The 24,856-nt window shown below is 38.7% G+C and overlaps 1 protein-coding gene across 3 annotated transcripts in view; it reads right to left on the reverse strand.

Annotated features, from left to right (window-relative positions):
- Positions 1-24,856, reverse strand: part of lama5 (laminin, alpha 5) — a 135,461-nt gene that overhangs the window by 54,098 nt on the left and 56,507 nt on the right. The window contains exons 7-25 of one of the 3 annotated variants that reach the window (XM_022677607.2): positions 21,405-21,520; positions 16,123-16,241; positions 15,189-15,279; positions 14,906-15,040; positions 14,473-14,532; positions 14,185-14,325; positions 12,920-13,057; positions 12,670-12,804; positions 12,395-12,529; positions 11,317-11,454; positions 10,646-10,698; positions 10,406-10,505; positions 9,114-9,166; positions 8,872-8,977; positions 8,669-8,768; positions 7,099-7,255; positions 4,755-4,893; positions 2,605-2,747; positions 1,484-1,587 (exon numbers count right to left, since the gene is read on the reverse strand). In XM_022677607.2, coding sequence (XP_022533328.2) covers positions 1,484-1,587; positions 2,605-2,747; positions 4,755-4,893; positions 7,099-7,255; positions 8,669-8,768; positions 8,872-8,977; positions 9,114-9,166; positions 10,406-10,505; positions 10,646-10,698; positions 11,317-11,454; positions 12,395-12,529; positions 12,670-12,804; positions 12,920-13,057; positions 14,185-14,325; positions 14,473-14,532; positions 14,906-15,040; positions 15,189-15,279; positions 16,123-16,241; positions 21,405-21,520 — 2,163 coding nt within the window. Of the gene's footprint in view, positions 1-1,483; positions 1,588-2,604; positions 2,748-4,219; positions 4,350-4,754; positions 4,894-7,098; positions 7,256-8,668; positions 8,769-8,871; positions 8,978-9,113; positions 9,167-10,405; positions 10,506-10,645; positions 10,699-11,316; positions 11,455-12,394; positions 12,530-12,669; positions 12,805-12,919; positions 13,058-14,184; positions 14,326-14,472; positions 14,536-14,905; positions 15,041-15,188; positions 15,280-16,122; positions 16,242-21,404; positions 21,521-24,856 lie in introns of all 3 variants that reach the window. The other 2 variants (XM_022677609.2, XM_022677606.2) reach the window with 2 other exon arrangements.

Below are 24,856 nucleotides of genomic sequence, written 5' to 3' on the forward strand. Positions count from 1 at the left end.
TTTATCCCTCTTCAGTTGTCTTCTATATTTCTTTTTTTTTCTTTTTTTTGTTTATAATGATTGCAATAACAGTAGCAGGCAGCCTTTTTTGGTTCATTTGTCATGCACTTGATTTGTGTGTACATTTTAAGTAGATAGCACTGACCTTATTTGAAGAAACACTGAAGGCTTAGAAAATGCTTATTTTTTTGTCAATTTTGCCTGCACTCGATTGTACATTTTAACTGTGTTTTGACCAAAGTTTACCAAAATATCAAAAATGTCATTCAAACTGCATTTGCCTTGTGTACTTTTTACTTAATACTTTTTTTTTAAATTACATAACTTGAGTATCTATTTTTACAGTACTTCTCATACTTAAGTACAAGATGTTTCAGATTCTTTAAGACTTTAACTCAAGTAACATTTGAGTCAGTGACTTGGACTTTTACCAAAGTCATATTTTGGAGGGGTACCTATACTTTTACTTGAGTGTGAGATTTCAGTACTTTATACCAGTGTTTCTCAACCAGGGTGCCGCGGCACCCTGGGGTGCCGTCTGGCTTCATCGGGGGTGCCGTCAAAATATTGCGCATCACGTGCATATTTCCTTTCCAGAGTCAGCGCGTGTCGGTGTGTGTCCCAATTCACAGGCAGCATACTCTGGAGGATGCGACCCACAGAGATAGGCGGTGTATTACTGCGCAGCTGTGACGCAATCTGTCTTCGAATACAGCCTCCGAAGGATGCAGCCCCTAAATTGGGACACACTGTAAAGTTTTTCCCCCACGCGATGCACTGCGAGAGTAGTGTGAAGCGCTCAAGCTCGCATGGAACGTTTTTTTTTAAAGAAGACTGCAGGTTCAGATAACTCTGAATTGGAGCCATTAACTTCTTCATCCAGTGGTAGTTCAGCAGTGAGTGTAGCAGAGTATTTCACTCGTTTGAAAAGTCTGCAGGTTTCGCGCTAATTGTAAATAACCCCCCCACCCCCCCTTCTCACCTGAAATAAAATATTCCGCCAGCAACTCTCCTCGTTCTCCCCCCCCCCATTTGTAAACTGGGGTGCCTTGAGATTTTGCATACTTTTAAAGGGTGTCGTGATAGAAAAAAGGTTGAGAAACGCTGCTTTATACAACACTGCTACCTCATAAAGCTGACTGAGAAAAATAACAGCCAAGATACAGTGCAAAACTGTCATCTAAGCAAAAGGTGCTACTTTGAAGAATCTAAAATATAAAACATATTCTGGTGTATTTAAGATTTTTTTGTTTACTAAATAATTTAATATGTTCTTCTCCATAGTTTGGATGACTTAAGTATTGAGCTACAAGACAGGAAACGTTAAATTAATGAAAAAGGTGTTTCCAAACTTTTAAGTGGTACTCTATATATCAAGAAGAAACTACAACAGCTACGACACAGACTAAAGACTGAAAGAGAATTAAATAACTCATTCATAATGCAGTTATGTGCTCTCTCTCCTCTGTAGCAATATACTAACTTCTGGCTGGGGTCCGGGGTGTGGCTGTATGTACAGGGCTCAGTCACTTCAAACTGCAGAAGAGGAGCCTCGTAGTACGCGCTGGGCAACAGCACAAGATAATCCTATGAAAGAGAGAGAAAGAGTTATTTCAGAAATACACATTACCACCACAAACACAGGGGAACTAAGAAAAGACATTGGCTGTGATTTTATTTTTCTCTAGTTATGTCTTAGTCCACTGCTGAGTATGTCTGCTTTTTGTCTCTAAGAATCTGAATCATAAAATACAAGAGAAGCGACATTGGGAACACATAAGGCCCCAACTTTGTTTGATATTTTATAGCAAATTCCGGTTTAAATTAGTCTGTTTTCGGGTTTTATCATCACTAAACTGAAACCTGGTATAAAGCTGTACTTCAGCAGAGTGGCTTTACTGCTTCTTACAACCTGACTGGTAAAATTCATGAATAAGGTGCACCGGATTATAAGGCAAACTGATTTTGGGTGCACCTCATAGGATGAAAAATATAGGTGTGTAAAAAAGAATAACCTGTAATAATCATGGAAAAAAAGCTGTGAAAAATCCGTGTAAAACACAGCATGTCATGTTTTATTACATTAACCCTTGTGTGGTGTTCATATTTTTGTTACTCGTTTACTTTGTTACTTGTATTTAATTCAGCCAAATTAAGCAATTTTACATTTAAATGCTTTACACATGCTTGCTTCACCTAAATTGCAAGCAATATAAACAGCTTACATGGTTAATATTTGCCCTTTACCTTTAACCCTTTACATTTCTTTCAAAAAGTGCTACTCTTTTTTTTATTCGTTTTTTAATAAAATGTAAAAGAAAATGAATTAAACTCAAGATATGAGTAGAAGATTTGTTTAGTTTCAAATTTACAAATGAAGCAATGTTTATTAGCCCTTGGCCAAACATACTGTATGTAATATAAATGGTTTGGGGGGTGTACAGTGTGTGTTTATCGAAAATGTGTTTTGATATATGTTTTTCACAAAAAATGAGCCAATGCCAATGAGTTTGAGTTAGAAAAAATATTTTTTTAGTATCATTTGATGAAAAATGAAAACGGGTCCCACAGACCCGAACACCACACAAGGGTTAATAAACGTACCAACAGGATTCCTTCAGCCTCGATCACCACAGTCCAGGTTCCAGGGTTCAGTACAAACGGCTCCACAAAGCTGTTCTGGGGCACATTCGCAAACGTGGGCTCTGAGCTGGGGGCAAAAACTATCTGCTTGGCCTGTTCTGAGCCTGAGGAAAAAGTGAGAGAATGAGAGAAGAGAGAGAAAAAGTGCGAGAAAGAGAGACATCAGAATATATTAGAACACTCCTGTGCTATTACCATATTTTTCGCACTATAAGGCGCACTTAAAATTTACTCAAAAATCGTCAGTGCACCTCATAAAACGGTGCTTCTTATGTATAAATGGTACCAGTCAGTTATGAAGAAGCAGTAAAGCCACTCTGCTGAAGTACAGCTTTATACAGGAGTTTCAGTTTAGTTCTCTAGCACCGAGACTGGAGTAGCATTAGCATGAGCCACTAACCATTATTTCCCTGTACAGAGGTGAGTATTATCAGCCAGTAGCCTACTGCTAACCCCAGTTACCATTGCTGAAGCAGCATTAGCTTTACCCACTAACAACGCTAAGCACAAGCTCTTTAGTCGTTCAGAGGTGAGTATTATCACCCAGTGGCCTGCTGCTAAACACAGGTAGCACTGCTGTAGCAGTATTAGCATTACCTGCTAACTGTGCTAAGCCATGCAGAATTGAGTATTATCAGCCTGCGGCCTGCTGCTAACCCGGCTAGCACTGCTGTAGCATTATTAGCATTACCCGCTGACTGAGCTAAGCGCTAGCTCTTTAGACATTCAGAGGAGAGTGTCATGCTAATGCTCCAGCCTTAGTGCTGGAGAAATTTGGGAATCTAAGCTTACTGTAAGTGCTTTACTCACCCAAATAAACAGTTTTCAGGAGAGAAAGAAAGGTTAACATTCTGTACTTGTTTGACTTTAAAGAAAGCCTTTTTTATTAGTTTTGTTTACTTAGCTTAGCTTTACTTCAATCAATCAATCATTATTGATTATTATTATGATTATTATTTTCACTCGTGAAGAAACATTGAGGGTGACCCTCATTTACAATGTTGCCGAGCATTTACAACATCAAAGGGTTTGAACACATTTAATGATAATTTAGAAATAATAAGAAATAAAATAGTAAAATAATAAAATAAATAAAAGTACGCATTTTAAAATCAACATTTAATAAAAATATATTTGTAAAACAGAAAATTATAAAATACCATAAAAAAACTAATTTGACATAAAAATAAAAAAAATTATAAAATATAAAATAAGTAAATAAATAATAGAAGTAAAATATTACAAATGATTAAATTTAAATGAGTAAAATACAAAACGTTAAAATGAAAAAAAGAAAAAAAAAATTACTTAACTTTACTTAACTTAGTTAGCTACCCCCCGCCCCCCAAACACCACCCAGTGGTGAGACCTGCTGAATTAGAAGTTTCTTATAGTATCTCTGAAATGCGCCTTATGAAAATGGACCAGAAAATAGACGTTTATTGATAGTGAGCCTTACAATCCGGTGCGCCTTACAGTGCGGAAAATACGGTAAACAGTGTTTTTAAAATGTTACAGTATGGTGTAAATGGGAAAATGCAGGTACAGTAATGAGGACTGCTCCGGTCAGACATACCTCTCCTGCTGTTCTGATAGACTTTTATTTTGCCACGGGAGATGGCAGCCTCAGTGTTTACATATCTGAGGATGAAGCGCGTGAGGTACATGTCCGCCTCACCCACGTACACCGTCAATTTAACAGCATTCTGAGACAGATAGAGGAGGGTGGGGGGGAAGCAGGAGAAAGAGAGAGAGAGAGAGAGAGAGAGAGAGAGAGAGAAGGGTGGGAAAGGAGGGATAGAGGGAGGGAAGGGAGAGTACATAGCAGAGGTCTATGTTAAAGACCTGCCTGGTGGTTATGAGGTTAGTCTAGCTGAGTTCTGTAGGTTCTATCAGGGGAGTAGTATGGGTTCGCCATTGGTTTGGATGGGAGAAGGTTCCACTGCAGCCGAGCCGGTCTAAAGAAAGTAGCAGCTAGCTTTGGGTTTTGTGGAGAACAGAAGGATTGGAAAGCGAGGGCAAGAAAGAGGGGAAAGCTGGAAAGCTGAGGTAAAACAGAGAGGTGAAGCAGAAAGGAGAGATCTGCAGAAGGGAGAAGAGGAAGGACTTACAGTTTTCACACAGGACGTGACTAGCGTCCTCCACCACAGTGACCCGCCCCTGGACGTTCACACCCCCGCGGTTCACGTAGCGCAACACCACGTGGAACAGATCTGGAGAACCGACCACCACCTCAACCAGTACCTGCGACTACAGGTGGAGAGAATGCAGCCAGGCAGAGAAAAAGAGAGACAGAAAGAGAGAGCACAAAAGCAGAGCTGTTCCTTAAAGCGATGAAGCTCAGCCAAATAAACATTACACAGTTTTCTACAGCTCCTCCAGCTGCAGCCAATCAGCCAAGACAAGTTTAGTGTCTGATGTATCTTTTTATTTGTTTTGTCCCGGAACTACAAAGCTAATGCAACTACAAAGATCACAAGCAGCCAATTAGGTTCCCTCAGGTCACCAGTATGTAAGTTTGTAAATATGCAGGGCAATGCAAAACCATTTAATAGTAAATTAATAGTGTAAAGAATTTCTATTGGTGCGTCCATAACGAAATTCTGGCACAAAATGTAAAGAGCAAATTTTGTGTGTATATATTCTGTCAAAAATACTGTTTAAATTTGTTATGATATTAAAGGACAGTATTTTCTTATTTGAACTTTACAGTACATCACAGAAATCTGTGTGGCATACAAACAGTAGGCTCCAGCCATGGAAACGGGTCAGCAAGTTGGCTATTTTTCTGCTGAACAGGTAATAACTGAGCTTCAGTACACACTAAGAAAAGTAAGTACAGATTTGTACCTAAAAGAGTACAAAGCTTGTCGCTGGGGCTGTACCTTATATTGAGGTACAAAAAAGTACCTTTCAGTGAAAGTCCTTTTTTGTACCCATGTTTTTTATGCCAGTATAGATTATAAAGATTATAAACATTATCATCAACTAAATATGTGTCAAGAATTTCATGATGCAAAATTGTCTGGCTTTCAAATAAAAAAATGTGCAAATAAAATATATATTGTTTATTAGTACAGTGGTACAGAATACTGAATGTACCTTTTGGCTGGTGAAATGGTACAAATCTGTACTTATTTCTGTTAGGAATGACTTTGTACTTCAGAGGGAACAAATCTGACCCTGTAAAGACCAATATTGTACCTTTGAGGGTACAATTATGAAGAGTGTACCTTTGAGTACAAAAAAGTACTCGTTTCGTACCTCTGTTTTTTAGAGTGTAAGGTTGCAAACCATAGCTGGGTATTTTTGTTAGTCTGCCTGCTCTGGACTCTGGAGGACACAGAGACTCCATTTCCCAGCATTCTCACACTCAGTACTACAATGACTCCTCGGATCCAGTGACACTACAGCGTTCCGGTTCGCCTAGCTATTAATTGCTAGCACCTGGATACCCCTTTGCTTTTCAAGTTGCTGAGTATTAAATATAGGTTCCCTAGCTCGTCTATGACGCTACTGGCTTTTTGTGTTTTTACCCGTTTCTGACCAGACAACACCTGATGACATGTGACGCCATGCACATGATTCTCATTACCTACGAGATTTATATGCCAACATGGAGGTGCACAAGCTTGCTGCAGTCGTTGATTGTGCTTCTATTTGTTTTCAGTTATCAGAAGAGAAATCTGTGTAGATTAACATCCAGCACTTGTTTGAGTTTGCTGAATTAGATGGGAAACATGGCGATACCCTTGTTCCTTACTAGTGTTGCTTAAAATGCGCCTTATAATCCAGTGCGCTTTATTGTTCACAAGTGGTAACTGTGAGCTTGCTCTACTTGTGAGCTACATTAGCCTTGTAGATCCTGAACACATACAGTTTTTGGCTGATTGGCCACATCTGAGGTTGGGAGGAAAACATAACATTTGTGCAAATGTCATTTTTGGCCAAAGCATCACTTTAATACCACCACCAGCAGCAGCAATACAGCACCCAGCCAATCACTGCGCCCAAAACAGATAAAGCAAAACACCAAGTACTGCAAAACACACTTTACTGTATAAAGCTAGCTCCCCAGATGCAAAGCCACAAGCAAACCCCAGCTACCTTAACTAACGACATCAGTAATGTCCAGCAAAGATTACAGGTAACTCATAGCAAGAAAAACATGCACTAATAAATATGATATAAATAATAATTAGTAAAATAATGCAAAACTACTGTACATTTTAAAATAACATACACAATACAGGTACATCAATAAGCATCCATCAATATTCTGCAATGATATACATCATATATCAATTATTATTACTTGTATTCTGTAGTATATCAGATATAACACATACAGTATACAGAATGTGGTTGACGAAAGACTCAAACATTTTTAATATATTGTAAATGTATTAAATATCAGCATTAAATCTGTCTAAGTAGAGAGTGCTGGACTCTTACCTGAATGGGGGACATCTGAGCGTAACCCCTCCAGCTGAAACCCTCAAACTCCAGTGGGTTATAGCCGAATCGCACCGCCCGCCCATCCAGCATAGTGCCATCCTCCACCTCAAACTTCATGTGGTGCAGGTCTGGGAAATAGTGATCCGGGCGTGGCCTTGAAAAAAAACAAACCAGAATGAGCCCCAATCCCATTTCTCTTTTGTACCCTTTTTCCCTTTTTCGGAATGTTTACTACAAGAGAAAGGAGTAAAATCCTCCCCCTAAGAATTGGAACAACCCTTCAAGTACGCGATACAGATATAGCATTATAGCAGTGGAGCGCTAAAGTTCAGCAACCTAGCTGCTGCTGGTTAACTAGTAAAATTTAAGGTTTTATTGTGTGTCTTCAGAAAGGGGGCAGGTGGTGCAGTAATTAATTAACATCAACCATTCCTTAATTCCTCTGTGATGGTGAGCTTTTATTAGCTTTCATTAGCTTTTAGGTAAGGCCAAGGGGTTAAATAAGATTGGGCTAAGTTTTTCTACCGGAAAATATACTGGAAAATACAGAACACTAATCATATATTTTGGTATCTGGTACTGAGCCAAGTTCTTGCCTTACATTATTGTACTACTTGGTGCCATGTGTTCCACAGAATGTGACACAAACAGACCATGGCATCTTCTTAATTTTGCTCTGAGATCCAGTTCTGATGCTCACGTTTCGATGGCGAACATGGGTCAGCGTGGGCAACCTGGCCATTCTAGCGGCGCCAGAATAATTTTTTAATATGGCTGTCAATATTAAAATCGTTAAGGCACACGATTCATTTGGAATCAGTAACGTAATCAAATTTGACCCCAACTTTCACCAAAATCTGCCCCTTTTTTCTGGCACAGTGCACTTGTGGTGGGATCGTAATCTGGTCTCGGTCTGAGATAACACACTGCTATAAACAAACTGTGTCTCATGCAGTATGTGCAGCATTCACTGCTCGCAGCTGCAACACTCCATTTAATACGCGGACGTCTGTACTGCACGCAAATTTTCAGCAGTCTGTGTTAAAACAGCGTCACGCTGCACAGATATAAACGCTGGAACACAGAATATTCTCACTCTATTTACTTTCTTGCTCATGCGGCAGACAGCTCTGACCAATCAGAGAAGACAAGGTGCCTCTATTCCTCTATTCAATTAATCATGCATTCTTTATTCCAGTGCCCCACATTGGCTTCATCTCCCCTCAAGCATATATATATAAGTATATACTAGTATTTTAATTGACATCACTAATAGAAATAGTCATATAAACTTGCATTTTACATTTCTTACATTCATTCTTGTATTTACTTTTAAATATCCACTATAAAAACTTGCATTTTAAGAAGAACAAGTGTGATTAATCGCACTTAATTGCAATAAATGCTGATTGATTGATCAATTAACTGATCAAATTGGCTGACTGACTAATTGATTGATTAACATCACACAGTCATGCTGTGGTCATGATGTTATTTCTGATGAGTCTATATGGCTCAAATGTATTTTACACGTGATTTTTCAGCAGGAGTTTAAGGTTGGACTCACTGGTTGCATTTGGGTCCTTCTACGTTAGGTCGGCACCTACACCTGCCGTTCCTCTCACCACACGAGAGACCAGCAGAACCTCCAATATCACACTGACAACCTGCACACATGGTCACATGATCAGAGTTACAGAATTACCGATATTAGCTGATATATTAAGGGAATATTGATAAAATAGCACCAGAATGTAGGACATGTCTTACCCTGGCACCCAAAGTAGTTGTTTTTCTGCAGGTTGAAGTATCCGTCCTTACACACTGCACACGTTCCACTGCACACATTGGGTTTACAGTAGCACTGGCCATTACCCTGATAACACACACACACACACACACACACACACACACACACACACAACATCCTTAAAATCCCACTGTGTACTTTACCATGCTGCTGCAAGATTACTGTTTTCAAAAGTGAGGAAGTAAGGAAAAGCATCACTTACCTGAGCACACTCTGCTACCTCACTCAACGTTCCTCCAGTGTTACACTCACAATCTACACAACACACAGCAAACAACACACACACACTGTTAAAATTCACTAAATTGTAAATATAGTTCTATATAATTCTGCAATGAGGTTCTTTGACATCTTGTTTTCTTTAAAAACCCATTAAACCGTAAAGCATATTTTTTCTATTAAGAGCTGAATTATGTTACTTTAAAGTAGTAAAACATACCAGTTCTGCTTAAAATGTGTAGAAACATTTACTAACCATCACAAAAACGCCTTTTTTGTGGTAATATGTCAATCAGCTCTCCCTTCTGCCCTGCCTCTAAACCCATACATCACCCAATGCCCCTCCCAATTTTTAGCCTTTTTAAAATTTGAGCTGAGGATGGTGTCAGCAGAAATCAGGAGGTTTAGTGCCCCTTTAACCCTTTATACTGTTTATTTAAGCCCATAACTCACTGCTTTGCTCTCATTACTACATTTAACAACAGTTCCAAATGCCCTACATTGGAACCCTGTGGGACTACACAAGAATAGCTAAACCAAAAGGTAACCAAATATTTCACAATATTTATTATAATATATATATTCATTTCTGCAATAGGATTAAATACTAAAAAAAAAACTTGCACCATTTTAAAAGTCACATTTAATGCTTTTTAAGACCTTTTTTAGACCGCAATAAATATAATTTAATTATTTTTCAGCATTCTTTCTTTGGTAGAAAATAATTTGTAAATTTGACACAGCTAACTCGCCACTAACATTACTATGTTATCTAGCTTGCTGCTATTGTTAGTTAGCTTTCCGCTAACCTTAGTTCTCTCCCAAGTAATGTAGCTAACTTGCTGCTAACGTTATTTTGTTAGCTAGCTCTCTGCAAACATTAGTTCTCTCCATGGTAACGTAGCTGACTCGTCGCTAATGTCATGTAAGCCAGCTTACCGCTAATTTTACTATGTTAAAATTTAATACCTACAGCAAATTTAAGGTAAATTTAAGACTTTTTAACACTTTAATTAACCGGATTTTAATTTAAGACATTTTAAAACTTTTTAAGGGCCTGCAGTAACCCTGTAGATAAGAAAAATAATATTTGTTGGGCTTTGTCATGATTCTTTATTAAACTTTACATAATGGTTACATATTTGTTTTCAGTATAAAAGTCTCAATAATTCCTAACAAACTGTGCAAGAGCTACCTAAAGTCCAAAATTACAACCAAGTAAGAGCTCAGCCAATAGAAACACAGTATGGTCATGATCAGAGTAGCATTTCTTACTTGAGCATCCATACAGAGTATCAGGGGAGAGGTTCCAGTAGAGGGGCTTGCATTTGTTACAGGCCACGCCCTCTACATAAGGCTTGCACTCACAGGAGCCCTGGGAAATGAGTAAAAGCACACAGTGACCAATCAAAACAGCTCTCAAGGTAGCGATGATGGATAATAATGATAGAAAATGAATTTCTATTATTTTTACAGTGGTCAATCTTACAGAAAGGGAGCATGTTTAATACTCACCACAGTGGGAAGGATCTGGTTTTGGACAGAGCCAGCAGGATCACAAGAATCAGCTAAATATATAATAAAAAGAGAGAAAACAGTGGTGAAGAGAGAGTTTAAAATATTAAAAGTTGGAAAATGCATCTACTGCAGGCGTGGGCAATAGGCGGCCCACGGGCCAGAGATGTGAGGTTGTTTAAACTATAATGAACAATAATGAAAAAACAAACAAAAAAAAAAAAACAATAAAATGCTTCTCTGCCGAGCTTTTGTTTACATTTCTATTCTGTCTCTCTTTCACGCTCTGCGTGACTTTAGTTTTCGCTCGTTCTCGTTTTTCCACCCGTTCTCAGGCTCCCCATCTCCTTATAAGGGTGTTTTTTCCCAGCCGTGCTTCAATTCACTAGCCGGAGCAGTGGAGATGTATTGGACCACGACCCTGATGACACAGGTTTGATCGTGGGTTTACGTGCTTTGAGATCAACTGTTCTGCGATTGGGTTCAACAACCCTCTGGGCTGGAGAGCTACTAGTCTGTATCACTCTATCCCATTACTCTGCATTTTTTGAGGTCTGCCACATAAAAAAAATCTGAAAAAAAAAATCTGGCCCGCTGCCAAATTTAATTGCCGACCTCTGATCTAGAGAGTTCTGTGCTGAACTAGATATACGATATATGAGCAAGTTCACCTTGGCAGAGGGGGAAGCTGTAGGATCCAGGGCTGCAGGTGTCACAGTGCTGACCAACAACATTGCGAAGACAAACACACTGTCCAGTGACTCGGTCACACTCGGTGAAGCGAGAGCCCTTCAACGAGCACTGACACGCTGAGAGAGAGAGAGAAAGAGAGAAAGAGAGAGAGAGGGAGAGAGAGAGGAGGAGAGAGTGAGAGAAAGAGAGAGAGAGAGTTTGGGTACCTCTGTTCAGAATGTCTGTCACTATGAGGCGCAATGTGAAACTTCAAATGTATCTGCTTCAAACATTTTCTAAGCATATGTTTTGCCATATACCGTATTTTTCAGACTATAAGGTGCACTGGATTATGAGGCACATTAAGCAACACTTTTAAGGATGCCTACATCTAAGTGAGCAAGGGTGTGGCCATGTTTCCCTTCTAATGGTTAAGCTGAGGGAAGCACCTAAGTAAACAAAACTATAATTCTTAAAAAATATATATATTTCAATGTCAAACAAGCGCTAAATGTAATCCACACAGATTTCTCTCCTGAAAACTCCTGTTTATCTGAGTGAGTAAAGCACTTCTATTTATTTACAGTAAGCTTGATAGAGGGTGAGTTTTCAGTGAAGTTTCTCCAGCACTAAGGCTGGGTGCAGCAGCATTAGCATTAGCATTAGCCGCTAACCCAGGTATTCCAGGTTTATCCCACATAGCTTGTTTTAACATGGTTAACGTGCAGACTACAGTCCGATATACGGTACTTGCCTCTAAACGGCAAAAGAGTTAGCGCTGTGGTTAGCGGCTAATGCTAATGCTGCTGCACCCAGCCTTAGTGCTGGAGAAACCTCACTACAACCTCACGCTTACTATGCTGTACTACAGCAAAGTGGCTTTACTGCTCCTTAAACCTGACTGGAAGAATTCATACATAAGGCGCACCGACGAGTTTTAGAAAAATTAAAGGAATTTAAGTGTGCCTTATAGTCTGAAAAATATGGTTATCATTTTGTGATCTGCTACAGTGTTACTTCTCTTAGTGATGTACGTGTGTGTGTGTGTGTGTGTGTGTGTGTGTGTAAGAGACTCACGTGAGCAGCTGGGGAAGCCGTAGAAGCCTGGAGCACACTGATCACACTTGGAACCACTGTAATTGGGTCGGCAGTGGCAGTGCCCCGCCACACTACAGCTAGAGTTCACCGAAGTCCGTGGATCACAGGTGCACTCTGGGAAATGAAGTCAGAAAAGTCAGCAGACGGGAAAGACACACACACTGACACAGGCAAACTAACGGAAGTTCCAAGAGTGTGAGATTCCAGTGGGAAAACGTAAACGTGTTTATGTGTGTGTGTGTGTGTTTTCTCACCCTCGCAGTTGGGATAGGAGTGGAGGCCAGAGCTGCACTGCTCACAGCGAGGACCTGTAAACTCTGGCCGGCACACACACCGACCTGTTGGATCACAACCACCAGGAACAGTCCCCAAACTATTGCAATCACACACTGCAGAGAGAGAGAGAGAGAGAGAAGATGAGAGAAGGTGAACAGGCTTAGTTGTGTGTGTGTCTGTGTGTGTGTAGTTTAGTGGCATTAGTGTAGTGCGACACTACACACTCACGCTGGCACAGGGGGTAGTTGAAGTATCCGGGGGCGCACTGATCACACGAATAGCCCTGAAAGCCGCTCCTGCACACACACTGACCCGTCAGCCCGTCACATGACCCGTCCAGACACCCCGGACCTGAGCACTCACAGCCTGTAGCAGAGACAGAGAGTGAGACACAGAGTGTGAGAAGGTGTGTGTGTGTGTGTGTGTGTGTGTGTGTGTAAAAAGACAACAGATGCAACAAAACAAACAGGCTTTGTATGTGGGTGGTTTACAGTCACACAAATGCTGCAAAAACACAAAGGAGAGAGGAAACATTTTACACACACACACACACACACACACACACACACACACACATGAAATAATGTGTATGCATGTGTTTGCACGTGTTTGCTTAGTTGTCGGCTGCTACAGCATCCTAAAGTAAAGAGACATAAACCGCCTAATAAGACCTAGCCTGCCTGTTTACAGTTAGTTTACAGTTCTCATACATACTTTCATTCGCACATACACACACACACACACACACACAGAAGAAAACAATACTCAACCAAAAGCAGTGTGAAAGACTGGTGAAGAGCATGCCAAGACACATTAAGGCTGTAATTAAAATATTGATTTCTGATCTGAAAACATTACTTTTGTTGTTTCTAAATAAATATAAACTTGTTTTCTTTGCATTATTTGAGGTCTGAAAGCTCTGTGTCTTATTTATTATTTTGATCATTTCTAATTTTCTGCAAATAAAAGCTCTAAATGACATTATTTATATTTGTAATTTGAGATAAACGTTGTCCATAGTTTATAGAATAAAACAACAAATTTAATTTTACTCAAATATATACCTATAAATAGTAAATTTCTCGCAAATTCTAAATAAAAATATTGTCATTTAGAGCATTTGTCATTTATAGAAATGGCTTAAATAACAAAAAAGATGCAGAGCTTTCAGACCTCAAACAATGCAAAGAAAACAAGTTTTATTATTTATTAGAATTCAGAAATCATTATTTGGTGGAATAACCCTGTTTTTTAATCACAGTGTTCATGCATCTTGGCATGTTCTCCTCCACCAGTCTTACACACTGCTTTTGGATAACTTTATGTCACTCCTGGTGCAAAAATACAAGCAGTTCAGTTTGGTTTGATGGCTTGTGATCATCCATCTTCACACAGACAGACAGACAGGCCAGTTCCAATCATGAATTAAGGTCTCTTTATTGTATTAATGGACTGTGGAATTGTTCTAAATACTGTGTGTGTGTTGCTCTTACGTAAGCAATTGAGAGTGTAGTGTCCCGGAGCGCAGACGTCACAATGTTCTCCTGTGAATCCTGGTTTACACACACACGTCCGGGTCTGGGGGTCCGGCCTACACGAGTTCCCCTCTGTGCCGGCTGCATTACATTCACAGTCTACACACACACACACACACACACACAGGTGGGACAAGAGATTTAAAGAGTGATATAATTTGAATGATAATAATATAATAATACAGGAGAGAGAGAGAGAGACAGAGATAGAGAGAGAGAGATAGAGAGGTAGAAGAAGAATCGTACTGATGATCTCTCCTGCAGGTCTGGCCTCTCCGTTCTGGTTAGTGGGGTAGGTGGGAATCGCTGCTGATGAACACAAACACAAACAAGCAGAGATTCAATATTAGAACCCTCTTTTTTACATCCTGAATCTATTCTAGTCCTAAATAAAAACATAATAACTGTCATTGTTATTTTTAAACACTTTACATGGACAAAACCATAAACATTGATCAAATTCAAAATTCTGAATAACATTTTTTTATGAAAAACAAATTATGAATACATTTCCAATCTTCCACAGTAATCAGATTATTAAATGCATGTTAACAGACTCAGAGATAGACTGTGTGTCTAAAAAAAGCATTGTGAAAGTGAGAGTGCACACTATAGAGATATAAAGAGAGAGTGAGAAAGACAGACTGCTGAAAATGTACTAAAACATGAGGACTCTTACGGTAGCAGGAGGGGAAGTTCTCATAGCCCTCAGCGCACGAGTCACAGTGTTCACCAGTGTAGTTGGGTTTACAGTAACAGCGGCCTGTGTGATCCTCGCACGTCCCGTCAGTGAACTCAGACTCACACTGACACTCTGCAGAGAGAGAGAGAGAAAAAGAAAAGAGAGATTTGACACTGGTATTTAATAATTCATGTGACAATAAAGTGAAATACAATAATATATTTTCTCTCCTCCACAGGTTTTGCTTCTGTCTGTGAAGCTTGTACGGTCAGTCACTCACTTGAGCAGGCCTGTGGTGATTCCAGAGGATGGTCAGGTGACCTGTAGTAGCCTGGGATGCAGCGCTCACAGTTGATGCCTGTGGTGTGGTGCTACACAGACAATCACACACACATCATAAACATCATGAACATATATTCTACATAGGTTTTAATAGACATTATATTGTTCCATGATTTATTCAATAAATCAGGTGCTCTTTAACCGGGGGTCATGACCTCCCCAAGGGGTCATGACATACTTCCAGGGGGGTTGAGTTTTCTCAGCTAAATTTACAATTAATCAGATTTGGGCGTCAAAATTTGTTTTTCTTTACTAAATCAAACAGACTACAAGGGAGCCTACAAGTATGCACATTGTCCCGATGTGAGATTAATTAAGTATAATATTAAAGGCAAAATACTGTTAGTTTACCACTCAGTCAAAAAGGGATCTCCTCATAAACTCATAAAAAGTGTTGTGCCGATAGAGCTGTGTGATCCATTAAATCAGAACAGGGACGTTCTGGTTCTGGCTAAGACCCTTGAAGCTCTGGTTGTGTTGGAGTCCGATAAGATAAATAGCTGACTGATTAACTGACTGACTTTTTTAGCAGAATTCACTGTTCAAAATGGTGGAAGTGAAGAACAGTTGCTATTTCCAGGGCTTTACACTGGAACGCAAAAGCAGTTTAAACAGAAGTCAAAGATAAAATGGTGTGAAAGACTACAGCAGCAGTAAAACTATAGTGCATATATATATATTTATGTGTGTGTATATGTGTGGAGCCTGGATAAGTCGATAACGTACAGTAACTATCTCAGTCTAATGCTACTCTACAATATATGTGGATTAATGATCACAGCAGCATAGCACTGTATCAATACTAATTCTACATTTGAGTTTGTCAGTATGAGTGACTGTATGTGTGTGTGTGTGTGTGTGTGTGTGCATACCTGACACTCCATACACACTCCTCCACCCCTGAACTCGCCCTCTATGTCCAGACTGGCTCTCCTCTGGTCCACTTCAGGGTCATAGTAGCAGTCAAATGCATGGCCGTGGCAGTTACACGCTGCAGATCCAAACATACGATTATTTACTCACAGTTTACTCAAATTACTTCTAGAGCACATAAACAAAACTATTGGGACACCTGCTGATTTATTTATATTCAGAAAACAAGGTTATTAAAAAAAACATTTAACAATGTTGATCCTGTTTTTGTTGGAGTAACTGTCTCTATTGTCCAAGGAAAGCTTTCTACTAGATCCTGGAGCATTGCTGTGATGATCTGACGCTTAGACAGTTGCACCACCCTGGAGCCTCAAATTCTGACTGTTTTTAATAATAATATTTTAGCACTAGATGTAAACTAAAACCTTTATATCAATCAATTATAGTCAATCAGGGCCAGGACAGCCAAACTGTTTGGCCATAAACACTGGATTAAGATAATAGATTACAGATTAAAAGAGAGGACAAAATAAAGGAGACTGGATATGGTATGTACCACATACATGAACACACACACAAATGCAAAAAAAATGGAATTTTAATCTGGGATTTGAGAAACTCCCATATAGTAGTACATACAGTAGTAACGTAAGGTCCATATAGTGCAGCCTAAGTGACCCAAGGACAAATAAAACCGCTCTTCTGGAAGAGATGTTTCCGTTGGCTTGCTTCAACTCTATCAAACCCTATTTTAGCAGATGTGCTAAAAGTCCAGAGTGTCATAAAGTAGTGTGTGTATGAGAGGGGGTCTTTATACTGAATACGGAAAGTGAGAATGGTGGGCTATCAGGCTCTGGCCCAATCCCATTTCCCGATTCTTGTTAGGTTGGAGGGGTAGGTTAGGGGAAGGTATACGGCTTGTTAGCCCTTTAAATTTAGATTTTTCAGATGTTAACTTCAAACCGAGGGGTATGAGAATCACTGATAAGATGGCGGGACAAGCCATCAAAGAAAGTCACAAATGTAGAAGGTATTTTCCTTGGTAAAAGTGATGATTAGCACTGTATTACCATATTTGAATGTGTAGTTTTAGTGTTTTATGGCCGAAGTCTTCATAACAAGCATAAAAAGATAGCTAGTAGTTTGTCTCAGTAGCTAGCAAGCTAACTATCTTTCATGTTCCACCTTAAGTGGTGCAACAGACAGCAGATGCTGCAGCATTCAGGGCAGAACGGAAAAATTACATAAAATAAAAACTAATCAAAGCTAATTTCATCTCTCCATCACAGATGAAGTAAGGAATGGCAATAATATTTCATTTCTGCACAACCTGACCCCTTTCTGAAGAAATATAATAAAGCCCTAAAGTTAACTAGTTAACCAGCAGCAGCTAGGTTGCTGAACTTTAGGGCTCTGGATGACATATCGGGCCCTTGAAGGTTTGTTCCAATTCTTAGAGAGATTTCACCCCTACCCCTTGGAACAGAGTTACACTCGAATACAAGGAGTAAAGGTAAGTGGTAGGGCCAAGGGGTGAAATGTGATTGGGCCGCTATCTCACTCATTTAGCAGGCTTCTTTAAAAGCATTCCCAGCACTACAGTGACAGAGAGCTCAGTTTCACTAACCACATCCAGGCCTGATTACTGCAAGACCTGGAAACAGTTTAAAGACCTCAAAAAGCAACACATTATGCCCCAATCTAAAGAAATTCAAAAACTGATGAGAAAAAGTCATTGAAATCTATCAGTCTGAAAAAGATAACCAAGTCATTTCTAAGGCTTTGGGACTCACAGCGAACGACTGTGAAAGCTATTATTCACAAATGGAGAAAACCTGTAACACTGGTGAACTTTCCCAGGAGTGGTCGGCCTACCAAAACTACCCTAAAAGGGCATGGAAAACTCATCCAGGAGGTTGCAAAAAGACCCAGAACAACATTTAAAAAACTCTCACTTGCCTCAATTAAGGTCAGTGTTAATGATTCAATAATGTCTGCAGCATAAGGCGTCTGTGAGCTGATGTATCAGAACCGAGTCGCTGCACTTTCCTCCGAACGCTCTGTGATCCTACTCAGCAATGCTGCATCAGCAGCAGTTTGAAAAGAGGTGGTGGCTAACTTCACATGTATTGGAGGAGGCATGCACTAGTCTTCACCCTCCTAGTGTTAGGGAGGAAATGGGATTGCAATAAAATTATTTTAAAAAATAAATAAATAAATGAAAGCATCTCAGCACCGCAGTGACAGACAGGTGTTTAAAAACTCCAGCAGCACTGCTGTGTCGGATGAACTCACACAAACACACACCACAAACTTCACGCTTCAGGTACAACAATGTACAAACACACACACACACACACACACACACACAAACACACACACACACACACAAGCGTCAGCACACAGGACTGAAAAAGCTCCGTTCAGAGCAGTGTGGTCCTATTTTTACAGTGTGTGAGAGAAGCCAGAAGGGATTACGGCCGCTGAGCTCTTAGCACGCAGCTCGATTCTGCACCTCCTGCCAGCTCCTCTTATCCAGCATCTGATGACTTACTCTGACCTCTGAGCAGCTTCCACACACTCCACACACACACTGCACGCCCTGCACATCCACACAACAGCTAATAACTCACTGATCTCACATCAGCCTGAAATCAGAACCTGTGCCAGTTCCTGAAGCGAATAGTGCTGTCTGCTGTGTTTACTCTGCCTACACTGCCTCTCAGCTCTACAGCAGCTTCCACTCCGTTACACGTTCCCTGGGTTTCAGACAAGAAGTATTTATGGTCTGGAGAGCTCAGGCCAAAAGCTGTATAAACTCTGTATGACCCATATAATATTTTATTCAGGAGATAACAGAGATTAATATGTTTATTAACATCTAATCTTAAAAGCAGACTCCTAATTAATTAGGACCTATCACAGACTAAGGGTGATCCCAAATCAAATGATGTACTGATTAGTTTCAGATTGAATTGAATCGAATTGAATTGAATCGCCTTTATTGTCATTATAATTTGCATTACAATGAAATTGGATTTGCTTCTCCAAAATGCCTTTGTTGTATAAATTAAACAGAAAAATAATTTAAGTTAAAAGCAACAAATTTAAAATAGACAGAAATTAAATGTAATAAAAACAAGATATACACTGTACAATCTATCCACAAAATATTGCACTTCAAATATATTGCACACGTTATATTACTCCTGGGGTTTAAAATTGTACGTTTTTGTTTGCCATTGTTTTTTTATTGTTCAGTGCAGTGATGGCTCTTGGGAAAAAACTGTCCCTGAGCCTACTTGTCCGAATTTTATGTGACCTGTACCGCCGGCCTGAGGGTAGCAGGTCAAACAAATAGTTGCTGGGGTGGGATGTATCCTTGGTGATACTGTCAGCTCTGCTAATGTAACGAGAGGTAGCAATATCCTCAAGGCTGGGCAGGGAACAGCCAGTGATCCTTTGGGCCGTGCTGATCACCCTCTGCAGCGCCCTTTTGTCTGCTGCTGAGCACCCCCCGTACCATGCCGTGATGCCGTACGCAAGGATGCTCTCAATGGTAGCTCTATAGAACAGCACCAGCAGCTTCTCCTCCAGCTTGTTCCGATAAAGAACAAATATAAAGATAAAGAACATCAGGAGAACTAGTTAGCATTAGCTATCTTGTGTAAGTAAATATAGGTTTAAATCGGATCTCCGGTTGATTATGTGTTTACAGAGAAATATGCACCAGGGAAGCACGGTTTGTCAGGGTAGCTCAACTCGACAGAAGTTATTAGCCAAATAATATTCCGCTATGAACATGCTATGCTGTTTCTGCTGCTCCATGCTGTTTACACATCCAGTAATGTGCAGCGTTCACTGCTCACATCCGTGCTGTATGTCCCATTAAAAAAACTGTGTTTTTAAATCACAGCGGCACATTTTCAGCGTTCTGGGCTAAAGCAGATTCACACTGCACACAATGTACTGATGTCACTATATTTACTTTCTTGCTCCCTGACGAGAAAATGTGCTTGCATGGTTCATTGGTGTGCATTTAGGTTTATGAATAAAGAGCTTTTTGGTTACACTGCGAGCAAAGGAACTCCCTCTTAATGTGGTGATATGCGCAAGTGCAGTTACCAGAACAAACTGAAAAATTGCATTTTTTTGTGCATTATTGTGCCATATGCTATAAACTATTCCTGAGGTTTTTGACTAAATCTGACCTTTGGTTTCAAGTATTTGTCAAAGGATGCATTTATTAAAATCAATCACAGTCAGGAGTATAATAATAATTTGAACAAATTACATAATAAGTCTTCTTCTTTTTTTAGTTTTTAGTCTGTGTTATTTTGTTTCTAAACTGAAAGCAAAAGCATTTCTGAGTGGAGCAAGGATAAAATATTGGGTTTAATGGTACCAGTGTGCTGGAACGACCATCCCTGCTAAGCATGCTAATATAGTCATTCTAAAAACTGGGGTCTCTGGTAGTTTTTCGCAGGAGTTCCTCTGGCCACGTCACACGTCTTTACGTACTTACGTCACATGTACGGCCTCTAAAAGAGGATCCGGCTCAGTTTTATGAAATGCGATTGGCTCATTTACTCATAGTACAAACAAAGAAACAAAGGAGTCAAGTTTTTGACTGTGCTCTCTCTCTCTACCTGACTGAACATAACCTGGAATCGGATTCATCCACTCTTAAAGGAGGCCGCATCACACCCGCCCAGTTTAAAATGATGCTTCGGCACGCTCTGTGCAATTACCCATTCTTTCCAGAGAGGGCTCTAAATCCCAAAATTTACGGACATCAGCTTTAAGTTATTTTACAAGTCAAAAAACAGTTTGTATGGATTAACTCAATAAAAAAAAAACATAGCTAAATTGAATTATCCGTGTTTTTCAGTCTTATCTCCATTAGCTGCATCTCAGCATGTTTAAAATGATCATTTTAGCATGTACAGTGTTTTGTATTCAAACAAACACAGACCCCAGACTGATGAACAAAAGAACCCATGACAGGGTTTAATGAACACGCTATAAAGACCACACCGGGAGTTTCACGCTACCTGTAGAACCTCTCGCTCAGTCACACACACAGCGTAAAGCAGGACCAGACAGATAAGCAGAAGCATGATTCACAGCCACAGAAGCATGACCAGCACCTCTGGCACGTCTCCTGGAAAGAAAAGCTTTTCTTGGCACCGCGTTCGTAGGGTAGAGAGGGGTGCCGAGGGGGTCGAGAAGGTTTCATCCTTTTTTTTTCTCTTCCAATAGAAAGAAAGGATAAACTCACGTTCACACTCGTTGGCGCTGTAAGTGGTTGCAGGTTTCCAAGGTAACTGGTTGAATCCGGGACAACAGTGGTCACATGACGGGCCACAAGTGTTGTGCTGGCAGTCGCACTGAAGCCTGTATCAGAGAGGGAGAAACACAATGACACACATGAGTAAACAAACAACACAAAACAATACAGTATCTTATAATAAAGTTTCTTTTAATAATAACAATAAACAATAAAGTTTATCAATGAACATCAGCAAGTGCTTCTGTTAGAATAACCGACTCCGAGAAGCCGAGAAATTATTTACTGCATAGAACAGCAGAGAAAAGGTTAAAGTTTATCTTTATACATTATTCATATCAAATCAAATGAAATAAAGTGTTCAGCTTTACTCATCACACCTAGTATCAGTTTGTCTGTTTTCAGGTTGTTGCATTTGTTTGTTGTTGAGCTGCTCTTCTGAGGTACATTTACGACAAACTGCTCTGCTGAGGTAAATCCATGACTAAAATTGCACTGCTATTGTAAGGTATGAATTACTGTAGTCTTCTAACTTATTCGGCAATATATCGAAAGTGTTTTTTCTTTTTCTTTTTTGAAGGATGACAGACCAGGCTTACGGATGGATGGATGCTTTTGGATGCATGTATGAAGGAGTGGTAGATCAGATAGGGTTGGCTTGATGGATATATGGAGGTGTAGATTGATTGGTGGATGGACAGGTGATGGAATGAGTAGATAAATTGTTGGATAGATGGATGGATGGATTTAAAAATTAATGGAGGGGTAAATGAAGGGATATTAAATCCCTACAGCAGTAGAAACATAACATTGTTATTATGCAAGTAACTTGTTTTAAAATGGCAAATTTACAGTAGTATGAAACAGACTTCTTAGCTTTCAAAGAAAGTCAACATAGAAAGACTTTGATTCTATTGGTCCTCTCATCATAACATTTTTTGAGACAATGTAAAGAACACAATACTAATTCACAATTAATATCAATATATCAAATAGCATTCAAAAAAGTATAGAAAAGAGTATAAAAAAACATTCATATACATAATTATAAATAGTGGTGAGCGATATGGTCCTAAAATAATATCACAATATTTCAGTTTTTTTTTTTTATATTCTATAACAATATTCTTGGCAATATATAAAAAAAAACACGCTAAAATATATATATTTTTATCGTTTCAAATAAAATGTCGAAAGAGAATTGAGTACTTTAAAGAGATGGTTTGATATCAATAAGCTATCGTTGAATTTAGGTAAAACAAAGTTTATAATATTTGGTAACAGAAAAATCAGAAATGAAGCTAAACTTAGGATAGATGATGTTGAAATTGAAAGAGTATATGAAAATAAATTTCTGGGTGTGATAATTGATCATAAATTATGTTGGAAACCACATATTAATAATGTAAAAACTAAAATCTCTAAAACCATTGCAATACTGTATAAAACCAAACATATTTTGAATCAAAAATCATTATTTATACTGTACTGATCTTTCATAGTTCCATACATGACCTATTGTGTGGAAGTATGGGGAAATGTATATAAAACTAACACGCATCAAATTTTCATGCTACAGAAAAAAGCAATACGAATTATTAACCAAGCAGACTTCTATGAATCAACAAACAAATTATTTATTAATTTATGGGCTCTAAAATTCACTGATCTAGTTGACTTACACATTGCACAGATAATGTATAGAGTGCAAAACAATTCGCTTCCTGACTGTATTCAGAAGCTATTTGAATTGAGAGAGAATAAGTATGAGCTGAGAGCAACAAGTATGTTTAAAAAAATAAGAGCAAGAACAAATATAAAAAATAGATGTGTATCAGTCAGGGGGGTCACTTTGTGGAATGGTTTTAACAATGAATTGAAAATGTGTAGTTCACTCAGCAAATTTAAAAAAACTTACAAGAGAAAAGTAGTAAACTCCTATAAACATGAACAGTGATTAAATATGGAATGTGTGGCTTTTTTTTTTTTTTTTTTTTTTTTTTTTTGACTCATTTTGTGTTTTTGATTTGCAAAATAATGGAATATAGAATGTGAGATAATGTAAAAAGGATAGGCAAAAATAAGCCAAAGCTTCAGCCTATACCTTTTCGGTTCATATTTGTGTTGTTGATATGCTTATTAACAGAAAACATTTCTGTTTATGTGTATGTATATGTGTTTTCAACCGAAATAAACATGACTAAACTAAAAATGATAAATTTTTGTCATGCCCGCAACAGACTCCCGTCTCTGAGAAAACCCTGGCCTCAGAACTACAATCCGCAGCATGCCTCTGTCAGTGTCACTTGTCCGGACTCAACCAATCCTGTCTCACTTTAATGTTTTCGCCATCACCGGAATTCTAGATTGTGTTCAGGTGTTTGTAATTTACTCATGTATATAAACCCGTCTGTTCGTCTAGAAATTCATTAAAATTCATTAAAAATCATTAAAATTAAATAAAAATAAATATATTATAATAAAGTAACAGAATATTTAGTCCATACATTTAAACTGCAAATATTAACAATTATACAAAAATCCCCCGAAAGCTTCACACAAAATAATAGACTGCTTTCAAAAGAGAATACAGCTATTTTTTCAATATGAATTTTTTTTTTTATCACTATATTACTTTGTCATGATATCTTGTGTACAAAACAATATGATTCACTCCTATTTATAAATAACTTAAATTTTGAGTTAAGTGTATTATAGTTAAATGTATCTATAATGCAATATGGTGTTTGCAAGCAATTTTGATTCACTCTATGCTATGCACTATATATGCAATTATAAAAACAATAACTGATAACAGACACATTAATGCAGTGTGTTGTTATTGTCACTAAGTGTGTAGCAGCAGTTACATAATGCAGACATAAAATATCCGGTCTATGACCCTTTAGCTCAGGCTACTGTGGTGATTTGGGCAGATTTTATAGATATTTGTGCAGACTGATCGCTCAAATCCTCTCTAATTACATTACAGATCCTCCCCCTGTAAAACAAATCCCACTCCAACACTGCCTAAATCTACTGCCTGTTTAAAAAGCAATCTGACACTCAGTAAAGAATGTGAGGATTGTTCCTGAGTGTAAACTGTTCTCTCACTGCTGATATCCCACATACACACACACACACACACATTCCTGCACACCTTACTGATATGCCACCACTGACGTACATTGCAGAGAAATATTTTAAATAGTTCCATAAACACTGCAAAATAATCAAAATGTAAGTGTTTAAAGAGATATTTCTCAAAAGCTTTATTGCACAAGTAAGACACAATTTACAATATATTTATCTTAAAGCTATTAGACTCGTTACAGTATTAAAATCAGCCACAATTCCCTCTACAATTCTCCAGTAAACAAATAAAATCAGTTCATTGTGCCTTAAAATCATCCTTTAATTACAGTATTAATATATTTAAAAGT

The sequence above is a fragment of the Astyanax mexicanus genome, chromosome 13 (genome assembly GCF_023375975.1).
Source record: "Astyanax mexicanus isolate ESR-SI-001 chromosome 13, AstMex3_surface, whole genome shotgun sequence".
Taxonomy (NCBI): domain Eukaryota; kingdom Metazoa; phylum Chordata; class Actinopteri; order Characiformes; family Acestrorhamphidae; genus Astyanax; species Astyanax mexicanus.